We start from the raw sequence: 22,449 nt of genomic DNA on the forward strand, positions 1-22,449 counted from the left end.
TTCCGTTCTCTCTGGGTTCAGGCCAAGTTCAAGCACAAATCCCTCCCCCCAGACATTTAAATTTACTCTATATAATTATATGTAAGTGTGAACTTGTGAATTGTTATTTGGACCCGTTTTTAGACCGATCATCCTAAAAGGCATCTCCTAATATAACCTCAGTAAAGGCTCTTAATAGATTGAGGATAGGAACATGGTAGATATTTAGAGTTGCAACACCCAGCAGACATCACTCATTTTTACTCACATGTTTAAAAGTCTTATACTAGGATTGACAATTTTTGGTTATTCTGGACTGATTAACATAACTCAACAGAATCAAAACAGGATGATATCAGACCATAGTCCCATCTCGATTCAGCTTAATAAAATCCTGGCCCGACAAAAGTTATTTTTTGGATCTGATTAGATGAAATTGCAAAAGAAGACCTAGAACGCTCATTTTCTAAAACTGACATTTTAGTAGCCATCAAGTGTTTTCCATCTGGTAAAGCACCAGGTCCAGATGGCTTTAGATGTGAATGATATAAAGCCTTCTCTTTAAAACTAGAATGGTGTGATGATATGAAAATGGTCAGACTCCCTAATTCATTATGAGGCCAATATGTGTGTTCTATTAAAGAAGGGAAAAGATGTGACTAACCCGGCCAATTATGGACCTAAATATCACTTTGTAACTTTGATCAGAAGATGACAATAAAAGTGTTAACAAACAGGCTTGGAAAACATCTCTCAACAATACAACCAGACCATATACCGGATTTATACCTGGTCATTTTTTTCCTTTAGCAGTGTCCGTCTCTTTGTTAATATTCATTATAATTAATTAAATTCATTATGGTATGGAAGCCTCAGGTGCAATCATTTCAGTCGATGCCCAAAAGGCCTTTGATCAAATAGAGTAGACATTTATGCTAAAAGCCCCTTGAGCATTTTGGGACCGGGAGTCATTTTATCAAGTGGGTAAAAATACTGAGATAAGATAAAATGGTGGATGCTCCTTCTACTATGGTTGGCAAAATTAATGCAATTAACATGGTCACTCACAATTCCTCAACCTTTTTCAAAATGTACCTATGCAATTAAAATACTTTGATTAAGAGGTGTCCAAAGAAACTTGGAGTGAAAGTTTTAAAAAGATCCAAGACTGCTCAACACATGAGACACAGGTCTCAGTTTAAAGTGGTACATATATTGTATTATTTGAAAACGAAATTGAGTAAAATATACAATTCGACTTGCCCAATTTAAGACAGATGTAAAATACAGGAGGGTTCTTTGTCACACGTTTTGGTTTGGTCCCAAACTGTTTAACTTTTGGACTGCCATATTTTCTTTTTCAAACTTTCAAAACTCACTCTAGTGATGGGTATGACTCTTGACTCAAATAATTGGAGAGGACATGTTTCTTGGAGTCCAAATCGCATCAGCAATTCTAAACTGTATGACAGCCCTTTATGGATTTCCTCAAGCCTGATTAGTGTATTATTATTGTTTTCACTGTAATAATTAATTGAATCAACAATTATGCCTTGGTCATGATACTGATTCAATTAATTATTAATATTTTATAATTTATAAAAAATATATTAATATTTTTTAATTGGCTCAAACTTGACTTCAACATTAAAATGTACGTTTGCTCAATTCTTTTTAAAGTTAATTGAATTAATAATTTTTAGTTGGCTCAAACTTGACTTCAACTTTAAAATGTACGTTTACTCAACCCGTTTTTATAATTAATTCAACTAAAACGTTTTAATTAGGGGTTTCATTTTTAATGAAACCAAAAATGAAAATTCTGTCCTCATTTATTCGCCCTCGTGTTGTTCAAATACTGTTTAATTTTCTTTGTTCTGCTGAACACAAAATAAGATATTTGGAAGAATGTTTGTAACATTCAAACAAACATTCTTCCAAATATCTTATTTTTTGTTCATCAGAACAAAGAAACTCATACAGGTTTGGAACAACATGAGGGTAAATGACAGACTTTTCATTTTTGGGTTAGCTATCCCTTTAAGAAGAACTGACTGGCTTGGAGAAACTTTGCATCAAATGGATATCTTGGTCACATCCTGTTGGAGAAAGAAAGAGAAAAATTAATAATAATAAATAAATAAAAATATTCTTTATACATTTTATTAATATTAAGAATTTACTTCCATGTGTGACTAAAGTTCAGAATTCGTCCCACTTGACGATGAAATGAGCGCCATTTTATCATAGTATTCCTGGTTATGTTGTTCCCTTAATTTACGGGACAATTTCAAAAGTTGGAACGCGAAAAAAATCACATTCAACACAACCACGTAACCCTAAATAGCGTACATTATTTGGCCAACATTAAGTTACACGTTTGACATGTTTCAGTAAATTTGCACGTATAAAAATCATCACCACAGCACCTTGGCCTATGGCTATTGAGAGAAAGTTTGTCTGACACAAAAATAGCACACAACACGCTGAGATTAAATCTAACATACATTATATAGTATTATAGTTTAAAACAAAATTATGTATTATTACTTAAACATGGTTAAAGACCACATTAACGTAACGTAAATCATTTATTCGATGACGAGTGAACTTGACGTAGACATCACTTAGGCCTAAATAATTCCTATTTCCCTTGGATATATTTACTTCTTACTTCACTTCTAACGTTAAATATCCACACAAGCCTAATATGTTCGACATATTTGTCTGCAGTTTAATCATTAACTCTTACCTGACGCGTGAACTGCATCCTCAAAATTGCTGCTGCTGCCTCACGGTGAACCTCGCGAAGTCCTTTGATCTGTATCCTTCCGCGGATCAAAGTACTCCAGAGATGCTTCCGCGAAATCAAACGAGCAATACAGATCCTTTCGCGTAGTCAAACAAGCTTTTGTACGTAGGCTATTCATTAAAATTAGGCAGATTAAATGCCACAAATTATTAACTACATATGTTCATGAATTATATATGTATATTAAATATGTAATATGTAAGTGTTGTAGGATCCATCTTCTCATTATAATGCAGATAGGGTCTAGCCTACCATAATAAACAAAACATCGAAAATACTATATAATATCTAATTTCACAAATATTGTTCTGATATAGGCTATTTTATCAAATGTTTCTAACAGCCAATTTCAACAGCACAAACAAAAATCTATTTACCATAGTAAAATATTGTGTTAGCCATATAGCCTACTTTTATAAAATGTTGACTGGATTCGCGTTTTTTAATCCAGTCAACATTTGCAATTCTAAATGTTTACTGGATTTGAAAATATCAATTCATTTAATGTTTTTCAAATATATTTCTGCAGACTTAATATAATTAGTCTTCTTAACTAAGCACAAGTAAGAAAATTAGTTCAACATATATTTTTTTGCTCTTCCAACATTTTATTAATTGGAGTTTTTAGAGTGTGCTCCGTTGATAAATTAACTAACATTATACACTATCGTGTTGTTTACGGATGTTTACTTAGGCGACGATAGCCAACAACAGACATTTGAAGCAGTTTTACTCACCGCCTGCTTCCAAAGCAGGGCCGAACCTTTATCGCTGGGACCGCTCCGTCAAAAACACACTTCTTATTGATTTGGTGAAGTCCTGTGACAGCAGTGACCGTGGAGATCCACTTTGCGACGCGACTAAAGCGATGTTGTGAAGCTTCCTGTTATTTCTGCGTTCAAATCGGTTGAAATGCAGCGCTGCCTTCCCGGAATGCTGTGCTGAAGCATTAAAGTCGCTTGACATCACCATAGGAATAAAGTGGAGCGCGGCGCTTCAGAAGTGTTCACGGACGAGTGGATCTGCAGCTTGAGAGCAGTGTTTATGGTTGTGCATTTCCTCTCTCGCTCTAGTCACGCGCACACCCTACCGGGAGAAGAGCCCATACGGCCCATACAAGGACCTTCCGCTCTATCGACGTCAAGCCGACCCATACTCGAAAAAACCTCTCCGAAACATGTGAGAAACCGGAAGGAGTATTTTTGACACAGAAATATTCCATCAAACGTCCAACATTAGTTTTTGAAACTTTGTCTATGTTTAGGATGGGAATCCAAATCTTTAACAGGGTAAAAAGCTCAGTATACATGAAACAGCATCCCCCCCCCCCCCCTTTAAAGATGTAAAAGTGAACAACATATGCATATGTAGCATATTGCAATGCTTAATAATAGTTGAAAAATGTTTATATATATATTTATATATAAATAAACATTTGTCAACTTTGAAAACATTAAAATGATAAATGCATAGGCTACATATTTAATATATTGCATTATATAGGTATTATATTGCCTAAATGCAGATCTGGAAAAAAAAGTGTTGTTAAATTTATTACCAATGTATTTCTAGTATACTTTTTAGAAATATAATACAAGTACACTTGTGTTTAGCATGTTTCTTAAAAGTATATTTAAGCATATATTTATTACCAATGTACTTTTAATATACTTTTTAGAAATACATTAAAATGCAATTCAATATATTTTAATGCACTTCAAATAAGCATGTTGGAAATACAAATTTATTACAAGCATACTACTTGAATTTCAAGTATATTTTTAATATATCCTATTTAATAGTATGACTTTTTCACCTGGGTCCCCAGTGAATTTGGAGTAAAATTAATTTTTTGTAGTTTTTTAAGTAAAAAGTATGTTCCCTTTCAGTCGGTCATGTTCGACGTACGTCAGAACTGAACCGACGAATTGGGATCTGAACTCAGAGACCTATCCACTTCGAGTGTATAAAAACGAGCCAATCGGAGATTGGCATGTGATCCACACATTCCACGCTCCGCCCCGCAGTGCGGGTATAAATAGGAATTGGAATGGTAGATCAAATGCTTTCAACTTCGGAGCCGAACAGTACATTGCTGTTGCCACGAAGAGTGTCTAAGAATTGAGTCTTGGAGAAAGGAAGGAACTGCCAGTGCGGGTGTTATAGCGCTTCTCAGCGAGAGACTGATGCAATCGTTTGCATTCAAACAAAAGAGAGCTTTTTGTTGTTGGTTCGCTGGGCGTTTCCTTTGAGTGTCACAAGCAGGCTTGCACTGTGGACTGCGTGCTGACCGCGGTCATCTCCCTGAGTGCTTCAGCACATCTAAAAAAGCAGTTTTTCCATTTTAAAAGAGCAACACGGTTTGACCCTGCGTCTTTTTCAAGATGTCATTCAAACCGTGCATTCCTGGAATGCAACTGTTTCCTGTCCTCATTGACGGCCACGATCGCATGTGAAATTGCGATCGTGGGTGATTCATGTTCTCGCAGAAAAACATGGTCACGTCGGCGCGTTGTTTGTCTCACCCTTTCTCATAAAAGGCTTGAGTGTTCAGCGCCCCGTGTGCCGTCGAGCGGCCGGCTGACAGCGGTGGTTGTCACAACAACCGACGCTCGTCAGTCGGTGCTCTAGATGCGCGGCCGAGACTATGAAACCTCAGATGGGGTCGAGTCCCTTTGCCTATCCCCCGATCTTGTTCATATTCTGGTGTTACTGGAAAAAGGACTACTTTGGCTGATAAGCGCTGGTGGCCTGAGGATTACAGTGGGAATTCCCCGCCGGGTAAACCCCTTCGGACCCCCACTCCTCTATCGCATCATAAGCATGCTGAGACTCTGTTCGTGGGTGGTACGGATTCTCTCATGAGAACATGACCACATCAGGGCATTGTTCGCCTTGCCTTCTTCATTGAGGCTTGAGCGTTCAGTGTGCTGTGTGCCGTTCTGACGGCCACGTTCACTGTCTCACATGCCTGCTTGTAGTGAGAGATGGAATCACTGATCCTGAAAGAGAAAGGGTCTTAGCGTTTCATTTTTTGCTCTGGCAGAGGACAGATGTCAATTGCTGCATTGGAGAGAGGGAAATATGGAGTGGCAAAAGGGCCAAAAATGAAAAAAAAAAAAAAAGTATAATTGTTTTCCCTCTCTCACTGCCCTCTGCCCTGCACGCACGAGGGTAGTCCCAGCCCAGGGGTTGTGCAGGAACTGCGTGCGGTGTTGGACCTCGCCCTAGGGGCAATGAAAATCACTGCACGCTCCCTGGGTCAGGCGATGTCCACACTAGTGGTCCAGGAACAGGGGGCTAACCCGGCAGATAGGCGTAAGGAAGGCCTGTCTGTCGGGCTGGCCTCCTCGGTGACGCCATCGAGAACTTGGCCCAGCAGTTCATGGTGGCCCAGGAGCAGACGGAGGCGTTGCACCAGGGTGCCGACGACGAGCTGCTCGGTCATCGGTCGCGGCGCCTCTGCCGGCTTGTCGCCGAGGGCATCCCCTCCTGCGTCCGCCTCCACCCTGCTAGAGCCGAGCAGCAGCCTCCACTGGAGGAGCAGGGTGCCGGGCGCGAGGGAGGCGCCCAACCCGTCCAGGGCACCGCTAACCGGCAGGCAAGCGCAAGGGGAAGCGGCCCTGAGACGGACAGGCTGGGGAGAACAGGAGCTGCTCGGGGGGAGGGGATATTCGTATCCCTCCCCCACCCCCCCGGAGGAGGACCGGGGGGCCCTGACTGGTTAACGTTCTGCCACTGGCTCTCCGGAGTCCAGCGGTACCCACATATTCAGAGCAGTTTCCTCTCTCTCTGGGCCTCAGAGGGCCAGGTTGGAAGTGTGCGACGCCCCCGGGCCTTGCTACTTCTTTCCTCCCCTCTCTCGCCAGGGGGCAGTAGTGTGGGCATCGAGACCGCCCCTGGGCCTTCTCACCCACACTCTGCCCCAACCTGGAGTACTCGGACAACACTTCGGGCCTCCCGAGTAGGGTCTGAGTGCCCACCTCCCTGCCTTCGGGCAGCAGGCAGCAGGGTGGGCTTTGAGGATGCCTCTGGCCTTCTTACCCACTCTCTGCCCCTCCCAGGAACACTCAGATAACACTCTGGGCCGCCCACGGGCCTCCCGAGTCGGGTCTGATTCTCCCACCTCTCTGCCTCCGGGCAGCGAGCAGCCGAGTGAGCTCGAGGACGCCTCCAGTCTGACGCTAGGCCTGCACCCGTATGCTTGTGGAACGTGGTTGTAGGCTGGGTTCCATATGTAGCGGTTCCCTCACGGCAACCCCATATGTGTATTCGTCCACGGTATCAGCTACCCTTCGGGCTAGCCCCGTGTCTTTCCCTTGACAGAGCCTGCTCTGTCGTCTCTGGGCATGTTCTTTCCCCCCTACAATTAGGTTGGAACCACCCCAGAGACTGCCATATGTTGCACTACCCTGCGAGGTTAGTCCTTATGTGTATTCCGCCACCACTCCTTCCCTGAAGGACGTGGCCCCGCAGTGTACCTTCTTCCGAGAAGAGCACGCTTCCCAGCAGTCTATGGTCACTCTAAGTGGGTCTTGCAGAACAGCAGTGACTGACCTCCCTGCTTGGAGCCCTGACTTCCGTACCATATTAGATGGTCCAGTGCGCTCAAGCAGGACGCTCGAAGGGCCAGCATCCTGGCGTTTTCCAGAGGGATCCCAATTCGTCGGTTCAGTTCTGACGTACGTCGAACGTGACCGACTGAAAGGGAACGTCTCGGTTACGTATGTAACCCTCGTTCCCTGAAGGAGGGAACGGAGACGTACGTCCCGTCGCCAGGTGCTGTGCTTCAGCTAGGAGCCCAGTCACGTATTCGGCTCCTCAGTTGAAAAAAGCATTTGATCTACCATTCCACTTCCTATTTATACTCCCGCTGCGGGGCGGAGCGTAGTATGTGTGGATCACATGCCAATCTCCGATTGGCTCGTTTTTATACACTCGAAGTGGATAGGTCTCTGAGTTCAGATCCCAATTCGTTGGTTAAGTTCTGACGTACGTCTCCGTTCCCTCCTTCAGGGAACGAGGGTTACATACGTAACGAGACGTTTTTGTGTCCCATTTGTCATCATTAATGTATGTATATATCAGTGTATTATCCTGGTCTGGTCTCTAAATATACAGTTCATTTTACATGTTAGTCAAATAAATAAATACTGCAGTTCTATCATCAAAGCCTACTTTTACTAGCCTAGAAATCTAGACGCACCCTAGCGGCAGCAAATCTAATCTGCCCGCGAGTGTCGTCTAGCAACCCTCAATACCCTTCTGAGCTGTAATCCCCTAACTCTTGCCGGGCCAATCACATCGTGTATAGAGTCCGTGGGTGGGGCCATAATGACGACGGCTGAGTTGCGCTTGCGTGCTTCTAGTAAACACAGAAACTGGCGAACGATGGTCTTTCGAATCAGCTTTGACCGCAACTCTGGAAGACTTGGAGTTAAGCTTTTCTCTGAGAAAAGAACAAAGAACGGCACTGAAGTCGTTCTTAAGAAGGGAAGATGTGTTCGGAGTTTTGCCGACCGGATACGGCGAAAGTTTAATCTGTCAGCGAGCTCCGCTTCACCTTCGTTGCTCTGGTTGGTTGTATTGTATCCTATCGCGTGCAGAGGAGTCTAAAAGACAACCGTTTATCCCGCCCCTCGGATTGAGCCCTGTCAATGGTGAGTTTCCAGACCAAACATCTTGATGTAGGTCTGGCTTGTCAGGCTATACTTTTACAGTTTAAATTAACTTGGCAATTTTCTTCAAAAAGTATTTATAAATTCAGGTTCCACTCTAGGTAGTAAAATAGTTTTTCATCTATTATAATTAGCCCAAATCACTCCCATTCTTTATGGCTTTGAGTCTGTCAATTGATTCATCTGGTTTTAAAAGAAGGTCAGCATGAGGTCCAGTTCATTGATCAGACTCATTTCTCTAATTAGAACTCATTAAACAGGCTATGAGGGGAGCGGCTTTTGTTTGACCGTTGGCTTATTTTGTCTCTGGATAATACGGTTACTATTGTCTACAGCAGCTCAAATTGGGCAATTTTCTCATCTGTCAGCTAAATGCTTAAAGACTCTGAGCAGCTCAGCTCAACCTTTACCTGCCACAGACAACTGCCAATGTAAAACTGAATAGTAAGAACGAGACCTTTAAAGCTGTCATGAACTGGCTTTAAAAAAAAAGTATACTGTTGTCTGAGGTCAACTAATGACGTTTGTGTGGTTTTTACATTCAAAAACATCATAACTAATAAATAATAGGCTATTTTCTACATTGGTTTTGAGGCTCTCTTCAAAACGTTGGGTTTTGGTGGGCGTGCTGCACTGGAGACTTGGTAATAAACGGCCTCAGCTAGGATTGGATAAGATTTGCATATTTAATGAGATTTAGCTCCCCTGTCAGTTCACATGAGGGAGAGATTGTTTTGAAAGCGGCAACTGGAATTATTCTCTCAATCACAGGGGTCGCAAACGTCTTTATCAAACAAAAACAATTATTTATTTCTCATCCACCCGCAATTGATTGGAATATTATTTTTGTATTACATAATAATATATTAGTACCAGTACTTACAATAGTCCACCAGTAGGGTGGACTATTGTAATGGACTTCTCACTGGCCTTCCCAAAAAGACCATTAGACAGCTGCAGCTCATACAGAATGCTGCTGCCAGGATTCTGAGCAGAACCAGAAAATATGACCATATCACACCAGTCCTCAGGTCTTTACACTGGCTTCCAGTTACATCTAGGATCGATTTTAAAGTACTATTACTTGTTTATAAATCACTCAATGACCTAGGACCTCAATACATCGCAGATATTCTGATTAAATACAAACCCAACAGATCACTCAGATCAGCAGGATCAAGTCAGTTAGAAATACCAAGAGTTCACTCAAAGCAAGGAGAGTCTGCCTTTAGCTATTATGCCAGCCGTAGTTGGAACCGGCTTCCAGAACAGATCAGATGTGCTCCAACAGTAGCCACATTCAAATCCAGACTCAAAACACATCTGTTTAGCTGTGCATTTACTGAATGAGCTCTGAGCACTGTACGTCCGACTGATTGCACCTTATCTATGCATCATTTTTAAAATATTTTTTTATAACTGTTTTAGTTTACCTGTTCTTTTCTTTGGTTATCATCATTTTATTACTTTTAATTCTCTTTACGTTGTATTCTTTTTCTTATGCATTTTTTAGCCCTATTTTAATTCCTTTCTATGTAAAGCACTTTGAATTGCCATTGTGTATGAAATGTGCTATACAAATAAACTTGCCTTGCCTTGCCTTACATAGCTTGTACGATATGTCGATATAAGCGCAAACCGTGCACACACACACACACACACACACACACACACACACACACACACACACACACACACACACACACACACACACACACACACACACACGTGCACGCCCTTCAAATGTCAAGTCAAGAGAGAGTGACCAGCGCAGAACAAGTAATATTAAGAGATTCATCGGCCTGCCGACGGGCTTACGTTTTGGTATCCTGTCTGGAAAACGCACAGCCCCGGGACGTTAGGCTTTGCGAGCCCTGGCCCATATACATGTCTGAGTCCAGCGTGCTAAGGTATGTTCTGTTAGACACGTTACACATAAGCAAAATGATCTATAACAATGCAATACTATTACATATAAAAAACACGTTTTACTCACATAAGTGTGTTGCACCAGTTCTCCTGTCGGATCCAATAAAAAAGAAATAGCATTGTGTTTTCATCTCAAATGTCTACAAATCCTGCATCGACCGGAGATTTAATTACAAATGATCCTGCAGTGAAATGAAGTGAACATGTCTTCCCCACATCAGCTGGAATTTCATTAAAAATAAAGTTCAACCACTCATCCCTAATATTAGGATCAGAAGGAAGCTTATGCAGCGACTGTGTTCATCCACAACCAGGAATAGCGCAATATCTTATCTTCTTCGGCATGTTTATTGTTGTTGGTTATAGCACGAGCCGATCGGCTCAATGAGTCAGTGGGCAGGGCTACTGGATTAGACGCGCTGGGGTGTGTATTTCGCCGCACGATGACAAAGATGCACACACGATCGTTTTCTGAGCCTGGTGTCTATAAAAGCTTTTCTTTGACTAACAAGGACGTTTTCAGGTCTGAAACTTACAGGACAATTTTTAAATTTTATATTACCAATTATCAAAAGCTCAAAGGAAAGTTGATTTCTCAATTCCTCACCCCTTTAAAAACAAATACCTGTATTTGGAAATACAAAAAAAAATTATTAAAAAAGCAGTTTATTACTGTAAATGTTACACCCCTGAAAAAGGGGAGAAATAATCACAAGAGTGATATGGGTGTTTCCTCACTGAAAACTTTAGTGTCATGTGGAAAAGACCGCAATTTCCCCGGAGAAAAGGGGTGGAAGACAAAAGCAATCGATCACGGGCGCATAGGTTAAGATCACTTTGGCGATCACAGATTAACACTTTTTACCCTTAAATTTGGCACAACATGAAGTAATTAATATAATGTTTAGATATTACTCTTACAAGTTTTACCCTTTGTACATGTCAGATTTTAACTTTTTAACACAATTATAAATTGTATCACTCCTTATTACCTTTATCCTTATTTTTAACTTTAGATATTTTAAGATACTCACATCCTGCTAATTTACAAGAACCTTTTAGCCCATAGTATTTTCTTTAATCTGTCTTTTAACCTGTATGTTTATATTATTCAAAATTCATATTAAGAAAGCCAATTTTGCATTATGTAAACATAAATAAGCATAAATACTTTAGATACAAACTTAAGATATAGTTCAACCAAATTTAATTGTGATAACAATTAAAATGTGATATTTATCTGCTTAACCCCAGGGCCCGGTTTTCATAAGATTTAATAATATCATAAGATAGCAAAAAAAGGATTACTAAATCCGGATACAATTTATCCGGATTTAGTAATCCTTTTTTTGCTATCCGTGATCACGTAATCCATCTTACTTTTGGAGCCAGTTTTTTAAAGCAACATCAGATTGGATCAATCTGATCCGGATAGGAACTTTTCAGGAACACCAAATCTGGATAACCAGTGCTCAAACAGGATAGGAAATCACAATGTAGAACTATAGATATGTAAAGAGCAACAAGTAGAATAGCCAGTGTGCTTTTCCCCGCTTAGTAAAATGACTGTACGGCCCCTGTAGTGAGATGGACTTTGTAACAACATCTTTAGTGCCTTTATGGTTCTTGTGAATGTACTGAATGCCAATGGAGGCCTTTCTGAAGCCTTTCTCAGCCACCAGCTTCCAACCAAAATTTCTTCATTTGTGTTCCGAAGATAAACAAATGTGTTACGGGTGTCCAACGACATGAGGGTGAGTAATTAATGAAATAATTTTCATTTTTGGGTGAACTAACCCTTTAATGTGTGAGTAATGTTATGTTCGACGGGGATTGGTGTCAATAAGATCATCTGTAAAAAGGAACCTCAGCCTTCGCATCGTGACTGGGGCAGCATACCACAGGTCGAGAGCTGTTGTTGCAACCACACAAGTTTGCGATGCTGTTATTCGTCCATCAGCCCACAAGTAACAGTAAGACATTTCAATTCCAAGCACAGGTTCAGTCTGTCAAGTTCAGTCAGTAACACCAGGAACTGTCAGTAGAGATAGTGTAGGGGTAAGGGGCGTGGCATTAAGTTTTGACACAATTCGACCTGAGGTTTGAATCCACCTTTTGCCGAACTTGCTTTACTTCCTTTTCCCACCACATATCAGATATTTGAAAAGGGGAAATAAAGTGTCTAACGTGTGTTGTAACCGCTGCTCATGTTTTGTATGTGGATAGGTTGTATAGTTTTGGGTTATGTTGACAGTAACACTGACTGGGCACGTTCGTGACTGATATGTGTAGTTGTTACATCGTTTAATGATGATCGTGCGCTGCATGAGTGATGACACTGACACAAGCATTTTCACATGGCAGCTTTTACTAACTCATCCTATATATAGCAAAGCACCCTGAGTTGTTTTGCTCATGTACAATACAACAGGGAAACAGTACAGTGTGTGGTAAGGACAAAACATACAATGCAATACCCAACATACTCCTCCCCTTTTACTTTTAACATCAACCTCAACAAATAAATGCTTTTGACATCATAACATCATTGTCTTTAGTTTAGGAACATAGTTTTTTTTAATTTCTATAAACACTTTATACAACTGTTCTAACACTAGGGAAAGAGGGTAGACTGCCTCATTTCCCTGGCTGAACCCTGGGGATTATTCTGCCCCAACGTCATGGGTTAGCCTCTAAACTAGAGGTCTAATCTTTGTGGTGGTTGTCGCACGCTAGTCGGATAACAATGAAGAACAGGCACATGTGGTGTTTCTACTAGTGTGTCTGTAACAGTCACTGGGGAAGAAGTTGTGCTCTCAGCAGGGCTGTGAATCTTTGGGTAGGCAGCGAATCGATTCGATTCATGATTTATAGGTTTTCGATTCGATTCTAGAACGATTTTCGAAAATTCATATTAAAATTTGATGCAATTCAATTAATTTGATGCAATTTGATTAATTTGAATAAATAATTAATTTTTAAAAATAGGATTATTAAAATGCTTCCCCTAATGTGTTTTATTCAGGGTGTGAATTACACAGCAGCCTTCAGAGGTCAGAGAGTGGGCAAAAAACACAGTAACACTTTACAATAAGGTTCATTAGTTAACATGAACTAATAATGAACTGCATTTATAAAGCATTTATTTATCATTGTTAAATTATTAACATTATTAAACATTAAACATAAACATTATTAAAATCTTGTTAACATTATAGTACACTTTGAACTAACAAGAACAATCCATGAACAGCTGTATTTTAATTCACTAATGTTAACAAAGATTAACTAATCCTGAAAAGATTTGTTGTTCATGGTTAGTTTACCTTAACTAATGATAAACTGCACTTCTTATTTCAGTGTTGGAAATGTTGTAACTTTAGCAGTTTCTTTCGTATATTCAGTTAAACGACATTAAGTTAAATTTCATGTATCATTCATCAGAACTGTGCGTAAGCATTTTAGACACTTACAAATGTTTTTGCTCTGTCCATTAAATAAATGTGCATCCTTGAATATGCAGGGTTTTACTTCAACTGCTTGATATGACCCTTCAGTATTTGATTTTATATAAATGAGCTATGGAGGCACAGTTGTCGTTTCAGCAAGGCTGTAGCTGAGGAGACTTTTGTGACAGTGAGCTCAATCCATAGAGGCGGTAAAGAGTGAGCGCTTGTCTGTGAAATAGAGGTGTGAGGGTGCAGATGACGCAGTACAACATCTCTATTAATTCACGCATGTAGATATAATCAAATGTTTATTTTAAAGCTTTGCTCATTTTGGATCATCTCTCCACCTGCACCTCGCTGCTGTGACAATACAACCTGTTTGGTTCTTGTTGGTTTCAGAAGATCCAGTCTGCTGCGTAGTTGTCTTTTCAGCAAGGTCGTAGCTGGAGAGACTTTTGTGACAGCATGAGGTGTGGTTCTATAAGACAACAGAAATGTGTTTGGTCTTTGGTTTAAGGAGCCCTTACCCTAAGATATCTTTAAGGCCTTCTTCAGGGTCTGAATGAATCATTCCGCCAGATCATTGGTGGATGGATGATAAGGAGCAGACCTGATGTGCTTTCCATTTCCAATTCCATTTACGCTCTCAGAAAGGACTGAAACTCTTCAGACACTAGGTGGAGGCCATTATGACTTCCAAGCTGTTGTGAAAGCCCAAAACGACTGAAAACGTTTCTAAGCTACTCGATGGTTTTCTCAGAGGATGTGTTATGCATGACTGCAACCTCAGGCCATTTACTGTATCCACAGTCACCAGAAACGTGGTTCTCCAGTGGTCTGTCGAAGTCTACATGTATTCTTTGCCATAGCATCTCTGGAAAATCCCATGGATGTAAGGGGACTGTCTGTGGCATGTTCCTTACATTCTGGCACGCTGAACAACCCTTTGCCACCATAATTTGCCTGAGAAAGGAGGGAGCATTTTGAAGTCACTTTTGAATATGGAGGTATCATTCTGAAAATTCTGTGTTTGGCAGGGAAAGAATGAATGTGATGAAACTGTAATTAAAAGAAACATATTAACATTTATCTGTTACTGATTTGTCCTGCAGCTCAAAATCTCTCTACAATCTGCTCTGAAACATCAACACAGTTTCACTGATGATCCAGAGCAAACATAAAACCCAGGATAGAGTGGCTGAGTGAATGTGGTCTGGACTGAGTGGATGAGGCTCATTGTGTCAGAGACGCTGTAGAAGGACAGAGTTCCTGCACTCTGATCCACATACACTCCTATTTTACGACTGATGGGCTTTACTGGGAGAACAGTCTTTATCTGATTGTGTATGAATGTGTATCTGAAGGAAGAGCAGAACAAACTCCAGGATTGATCATTATATCCAAACACACACTCAAAACCATCTCCCTTCCTGCTGATGCTCTTATATGACACTGATATATACACATAATCATCACGCCACTCAATCTCCCAGTAACCACGTCCACACACAAACTCTCTACACAACACCTGAGGCCATTCATCAAATCTGTCTGGATGATCAGGATACGGCTGCTCTGTGTCAGTGTTAGTAACCTCTCTGTTATTCTCAGACAGAAAGAGGAGTCCATTCACTGTGTTCAGGTCCAGAGTCAGCGGACATGAATCTGATGAAAAGAAAACAGAATCAGAAATTATGAATCTGTCTGATCTTTGATGAATCTGAACTCTTCATGACTCAATATCTTCAATCAAATCATTTACATGATCAATTATAAAACTCTTCTATCATGATTTCTTTCACCTTCTCCAGGAGAACACGATGTTTGGGTTTAGTTTCAATGGCCCTCATTTATCAATCTTGCTTAGAAACGGGCGTATATGTTGGCGTAAGATTATGCTTACACTCCTCTCACCGCCTGATTTATGAAACTGTGTGCACCTCTGCAATCCAGGTGTACGCAATACTTGCCCTTAAAAAAAATAAAAAATAAAAAAAAAATGCCACGGCTGACAACGATCGTTATTAGAATAACATGCCCCTATATATTCAAGTCTCCGCCTCCCCCACGCCCTCATTTTACGTCATAGACACACGGAAGACGGCAAAGTAGCAAAACTTCTCCGACGTGGAGATCTCAATCATCTTACTAGTCCACTAGTCAGGGCATTGATTAAGTCACTGGGCTGACTCCCTGATCAGTGCCCTGAATAGTGGACTAGTAAGATGATTAAGACGCGCCAAACGAGACCATCACCAGGGAAGTGGGAAAAAAGAGTGGGATTAAAGGCACCCAAAAAAACAAACAAATATGTACCCAAATTACGAGTACTGTTAATAGTGTGGAGGTTGAGAAGCGCACTCCAGCAGTTTAAATAGCTGTTTGGATGATAAATTACCTATCACAATGCATTATTTTACAGCACATGTTTTGAAACAATTAGCATTTAAATTAGTATCACGGCACATGTATTGGGGTGTACGATATGATGATGATGTGATGTGGAGTAGCCTACCATTCATTCACATTAATAATTGCATGACAATTTGTAAGATTCTTTTTGTTATTAGGCCAATGATTTTTATTATTAATGATGCTGTTATTTAGAAGAAGAATGTCGTTATTATTTATTTTATTAATATTTAAAAGAAGAAGAATGTAATTTTTATTATTTTGTCAGTCTGAATTATTCAGTCCCAGTCCGTGTGCAGCTGCCGCACAGGCTCGCAACTGGAGGAATACATGATAAATCTCAAAGTCACAGTGGGTTTGGGTGTATGCTGGAAATTTGGTGTATGCACTTTTGATAAAGGAGGGCCATTGTGCTTTGCTTTTGTTCTGTTTGTCTGTTTCTTGTCATTGTTCATTGATCTATAGTTTTCTAGGGTGTGCCAGTTTGTTTCCATGGTGACTGATTTGTTTCACCTGCGTTTCCTTGAGCTCTCTTTGTTATCACTGTTTATATAAAGCCCTCAGTTTGCTCAGGTCTTGGTCTTGTGTTGTTTATGCTTGTGTTTTCCTGTGATCTTGAGCTTCAAAAAATTCCTTTCTAGTTTTTGTCTGATTAAACTGACACGAACACATTCAGTGAGTTTTTCCGCTTGTTTTCTCAGTGACTTACATTGTAGGAAGTCGTTCCTGGTCTTGGGATTCATGTTGGTGAATATGACTGAGGAAATAAACAGACATGAACAGTGTGAAGAGAAATTACAAGATAAATCATTTCTAATGTGATGCTCTATGATATATGATGAAGGACTCATTTCTGATAGCAGATGAATCTCCAGGAGCCTCATTTATAAAACACAGATATTGGATTTGATCCCAAATTCCATGGATTTCATCCTACATTATGCACATATACACTGGGTACGGAAAGAATTCAGACCCCCTTAAATTTTTCACTCTTTGTTGTGCAGCCATTTGCTAAAATCATTTAAGTTCATTTTTTTCTCTCATTAATGTACACACAGCGCTTGTTATTTTAACTGTGTGCTTAGGGTCATTGTCTTGTAGGAAGGTGAACATTCGGCCCAGTCGAAGTTAAATATATGAGTGTCACAGCAAAGGGTCTAAATAATTAGGACCATGTGATATTTCAGTTTTTCTTTCAACAATTCAGTGTTTTTCTGTCAATATGGGTTGCTATTTGTACATTAATGGGAAAAAAATTAACTTGAATGATTTTAGCAAATGGCTGCAATAAAATACGATTTCAGTTTTCTAACTTTAGCTAGTTTGTAATGTTGCTGTTTGAACATAAACAACATCTGTAAAGTTACAACGTTCAAAGTTTAAAGTAAAGGGAGATATTTGCTTTAAAAAATCACTTTCTAAGGACTACAGCAAATAGCCGGTAGGGACTACAGACTTTTCCTCCAGGGTAGCTGACATCAGTAGCTCCAATATCTACATAAACCCCTCCTCCAAAAATATTAAATAAGGAGGACGAGGCCGTTATTTTCATTCGGATTGCAGGTCCACTTTGTTCAGCCTTCATAGTGATGGGGGAGTTAGGAATCAATGGTTAAAATTTAAATCCCACTCTCTGTGCTGTACATTTCATGGAGAAAAGCTCACAATCATCGCAAATTTAATCCAGGATTCACACAACGGCTTGTCCTGAAACATGAAGCAGTTCCAGCTTTAAAAACAGAAGCTGTTTATGGGCCATAACCTGTAAGTATAATTTATTTTTCGTTGATGTGTTTTCCTGTAATAGTTTGTATTGTTAATTGTACGTTGTAGCAAGAAAGTAAACAAATGACAACGCTGTTTGGCTCTGCAAACCAGTTTGTTGACATGTACGATCCCATTCTAGGCTGGTCGTTAGAGTGTACATTCACATATACAGTATGTGGTTTTTACAGTCTATGATTAAACACATTCAGTGATCAACTGCAAAATTCAAAAAGGTAGTGATTTGTGCTGGAGACTCAGACTCGGTCTTGGACTCGGTCTCAAGACCATATTTGAATGGTCTCAGTTTCGGTCTCGTCAGTTGGACTCGGAATTGACTCGTCCTCAAACATGTTAGGACTCTGACTTATTTCCGAGTCCACTCGAATCCCATTCAAAATATTCATGATTATTACTCTATGTTAATATTTCTAGTTAATAATTGATGTTTGACACTTCCAATGATGTGTGGTTTTCTTAAGCGCAACTGCACGTGACTAATGCAAAGGTAGCAGGACTCAGGTCAGGAAGAATCATGTGGAGCGAGCTAGCTCTTAACTATGTGTGGAAATGTCTGCTACATCATCTGTTAGTCAGTTTGCATATAACAGCAACAAATAGTTAATATGTAGTAAGACTCTAAAAAAAACAAAAACATTCTGCAATTTTGTAAATTCTGCGGTACATCAATTACCGAAGCAAAGGGAACAACGTCCAATATACATCGATATGTGGAGTGAAAGCACAAATATTAAAAAATAATGTCTGTACCTATATCCATAAAATCTCAGCATTTTCACAGCTAATGCTTAGTAGTTTGTTCTTTGTAGAAGTCTGCAAGTGACTTTTTATGCCCGCGCTCATGCTCGCACTTCTATTTTACTGTGTCCATCTGGCATCCTGTAGTGATCGCATTTTCCAAGTTACATTGTTGCTACATTATTTGTCTTAACTGTTATTTTTAATACATTTACTGTTTACAAAGTAGGAAAGTGTCACAGAGAAATCCAAACCTTATTTAATCAATAATAAAATGAGCATCCGCCAAAAATGTCTAAGGCTGCCTGCCCTCTCTTCCTCCGGCACACTTCTCAAACACACAGACATACGAATCCATATTAAACCCTTTGGTGCGTGCCTTTTGTCTTGTTTCCATTGAAGAAGGTAAAAATCCTGGCGCGATCATATATTGATCCTCATTAGTGCCTGGCAGATCAGTCGTATGAAGAATCTATGTAAATATATCTATGATTGTAAAGGCTCTCTCTGGTCTCGGTCTCGACTCGGACTCGACCCTCTCTGAACTCGAGCTCGACTCTCTCTGAACTCGTACTCAACTCAGACTGGACCCTCTCTGAACTCGGACTTAACTTGGACTCGACCCTCTCTGAACTTGGACTTAACTTGGACTCGACCCTCTCTGAACTCGGACTCAACTCGGACTCGACCCTCTCTGAACTCGGACTTAACTTGGACTCGACCCTCTCTGAACTTGGACTTAACTTGGACTCGACCCTCTCTGAACTCGGACTCAACTCAGACTCAATCCTCTCTGAACTCGGACTCGACCCTCTCTGAACTCGGACTCGAATTGGACTCGACCCTCTCTGAACTTGGACTCAACTCGGACTCGACCCTCTCTGAACTCTGACTCAACTCGGACTCGAGCTTCTCTGAACTCGGACTCGACCCTCTCTGAACTCGGACTCGACCCTCTCTGAACTCGGACTCAACTCGGACTCGACCCTCTCTGAACTCGGACTCAACTCGGACTCGACCCTCTCTGAACTCGTACTCAACTCCGACTCGACCCTCTCTGAACTCGGACTCAACTCGGACTCGACCCTCTCTGAACTCGGACTCGACCCTCTCTGAACTCGTACTCAACTCCGACTCGACCCTCTCTGAACTCGGCCTCAACTCAGACTCGACCCTCTCTGAAGTCGGACTCGACCCTCTCTGAACTAGTACTCAACTCGGACTCGACCCTCTCGTAACTCGGACTCAACTCGTACTCGACCCTCTCTGAACTCGTACACAACTCGGACTCGACCCTCTCTGAACTCGAACTCAACTCGAACTCGACCCTCTCTGACTTCGGACTCGACCCTCTCTGAACTCGGACTCAACTCGGACTCGACCCTCTCTGAACTCGGACTCAACTCGGACTCGACCCTCTCTGAACTCGGACTCAACTCGGACTCGACCCTCTCTGAAGTCGGAGTCGACCCTCTCTGAACTCGGACTCAACTCGGACTCGACCCTCTCTGAACTCGTACTCAACTCAGACTCGACCCTCTCTGAACTCGGACTCAACTCGGACTCGACCATCTCTGAAGTCGGACTTGACCCTCTCTGAACTCGGACTCAACTCGGACTCGACCCTCTCTGAACTCGGACTCAACTCGGACTCGACCCTCTCTGAACTCATACTCAACTCAGACTCGACCCTCTCTGAACTCGTACTCAACTCGGACTCGACCCTCTCTGAACTCGGACTCAACTTGGACTCGACCCTCTCTGAACTCGTACTCAACTCAGACTCGACCTTCTCTGAACTCGGACTCAACTCGGACTCGACCCTCTCTGAACTCGGACTCGACCCTCTCTGAACTCGGACTAAACTCGGACTCGACCCTCTCTGAACTCGGACTCGACCCTCTCTGAACTCGGACTCAACTCGGACTCGACCCTCTCTGAACTCGTACTCAACTCAGACTCGACCTTCTCTGAACTCGGACTCAACTCGGACTCGACCCTCTCTGAACTCGGACTAAACTCGGACTCGACCCTCTCTGAACTCGTACTCAACTCAGACTCGACCCTCTCTGAACTCGGACTCGACCCTCTCTGAACTCGGACTAGACCCTCTCTGAACTCGGACTTGACCCTCTCTGAACTCGTACTCAACTCGGACTCGACCCTCTCTGAACTCGGACTCAACTCGGACTCGACCCTCTCTGAACTCGGACTCGACGCTTTCTGAACTCGGACTCGACCCTCTCTGAACTCGGACTCAACTCGGACTCGACCCTCTCTGAACTCGGACTGAACTTGGACTCGACCCTCTGTGAACTCGGACTCGACCCTTTCTGAACTCGGACTCGACCCTCTCTGAACTCGGACTTAACTCAGACTCGACCCTCTCTGAACTCGGACTCAACTCAGACTCGACCCTCTCTGAACTTGGACTCGACTCTCTGAACTCGGACTCGACCCTCTCTGAACTCAGACACAACTCGGACTTGACCCTGTTTGAACTCGGACTCAACTCGGACTTGACCCTGTTTGAACTCAGACACAACTCGGACTTGACCCTGTTTGAACTTGGTCTCGACCCTCACTGAACTCGGACTCAACTCAGACGCGACCCTCTCTGAATTCGGACTCGAATGAGCTTTTCTCGACTACAACACTGCAAAAAGGTTAATCTGCTTTAGCACGTTAATCTGGCGCTGAGCCAGAGACTGAGTGAGTGAGAGACTGACTGAGCTCAGTGTTTTTTATGTTTATTTTAGGTTTCATACACTTCAAAAAGTCAGGTTTTAATTGATTTTTATAGGCATTTCTAATATACAGCCTCACTTATACTGTCTGGAGTATTCATGGACAAATTAATTAAGTTACACCAAACTAAATAAAAATCAATCTTATCAGCTTTGAAGATCACCTTAACCAATTTTGGTGACAATTACTGAAAATATTGCTGTAGAAATAAAATATTTGATTAAAAGCATGAAAAATGTAGTTGGGTGGAAATTGATAGCATCAAGTTAAATTAAAGGTACCAGAAGGAAAATATTTAATGCTGTTTGTCACCTAATAATTTATTCTATAAAGTAAGAGTGTTCCTCTAAAGTAAGTCTTCCAGTGAGATTTTCCATTGTCATCTCTTTAAACAGAAGATGCTCAGATTAGAGTCTTACTGATGATTATATGATAACACTAGACTGAATCTGACTCAGCGGCTCATTCTGCTCTCATGAGATGTTTTTCTCACATAGCAGATCTTGCTCAAGTCCACCATGAGTGGTGGACTTGAGCAAGATTTCTAGATCTGTTACCTGCAGTAAATTGATGTGATGGTTTGTGTGTAAAAGCTGCTCCAGCTCAGCGTCTCTCCTCCTCAGATCATTGATCTCCTGCTCCAGGGTCTCTATTTGTTCTTCAATTTGACTCACTGTAGCCTCTTCCTGATTTCTGATCAGCTGTGTGAACTCAGAGCAGCTTCTCTAAATGGAGCGGATGAGCTCAGTAAAGCTCCTCTCAGTGTCCTCCACGGCTGTCTGTGCAGAGCGCTGTTAGGACACACACCACAATCACACAGTGGCTTCAGCGGGACTGACAGACACAAACTGAGACGTCTCAAACTCCAGACTCACCTTATGAGACTCCACAGCCTCTCTCAGCGGATGAAGATCTT

General features: G+C 41.5%; 1 protein-coding gene across 1 annotated transcript; it reads right to left on the bottom strand.

Moving 5' to 3' along the window:
• Positions 1 to 14,067: 14,067 nt before the first annotated feature.
• LOC137051279 (tripartite motif-containing protein 16-like) lies at positions 14,068 to 22,294 on the bottom strand. Its single transcript, XM_067428807.1, has 3 exons — positions 22,091 to 22,294; positions 16,969 to 17,016; positions 14,068 to 15,512 (listed from the first exon to the last, which is right to left on the bottom strand). Exons 2-3 carry the CDS (start codon positions 17,000 to 17,002, stop codon positions 14,992 to 14,994), a joined length of 555 nt encoding a protein of 184 aa, XP_067284908.1. The 5' UTR covers positions 17,003 to 17,016; positions 22,091 to 22,294; the 3' UTR covers positions 14,068 to 14,991.
• Between the last annotated feature and the right edge of the window lie 155 nt (positions 22,295 to 22,449).

The sequence above is a fragment of the Pseudorasbora parva genome, chromosome 2, assembly GCF_024679245.1.
Source record: "Pseudorasbora parva isolate DD20220531a chromosome 2, ASM2467924v1, whole genome shotgun sequence".
NCBI lineage: Eukaryota > Metazoa > Chordata > Actinopteri > Cypriniformes > Gobionidae > Pseudorasbora > Pseudorasbora parva.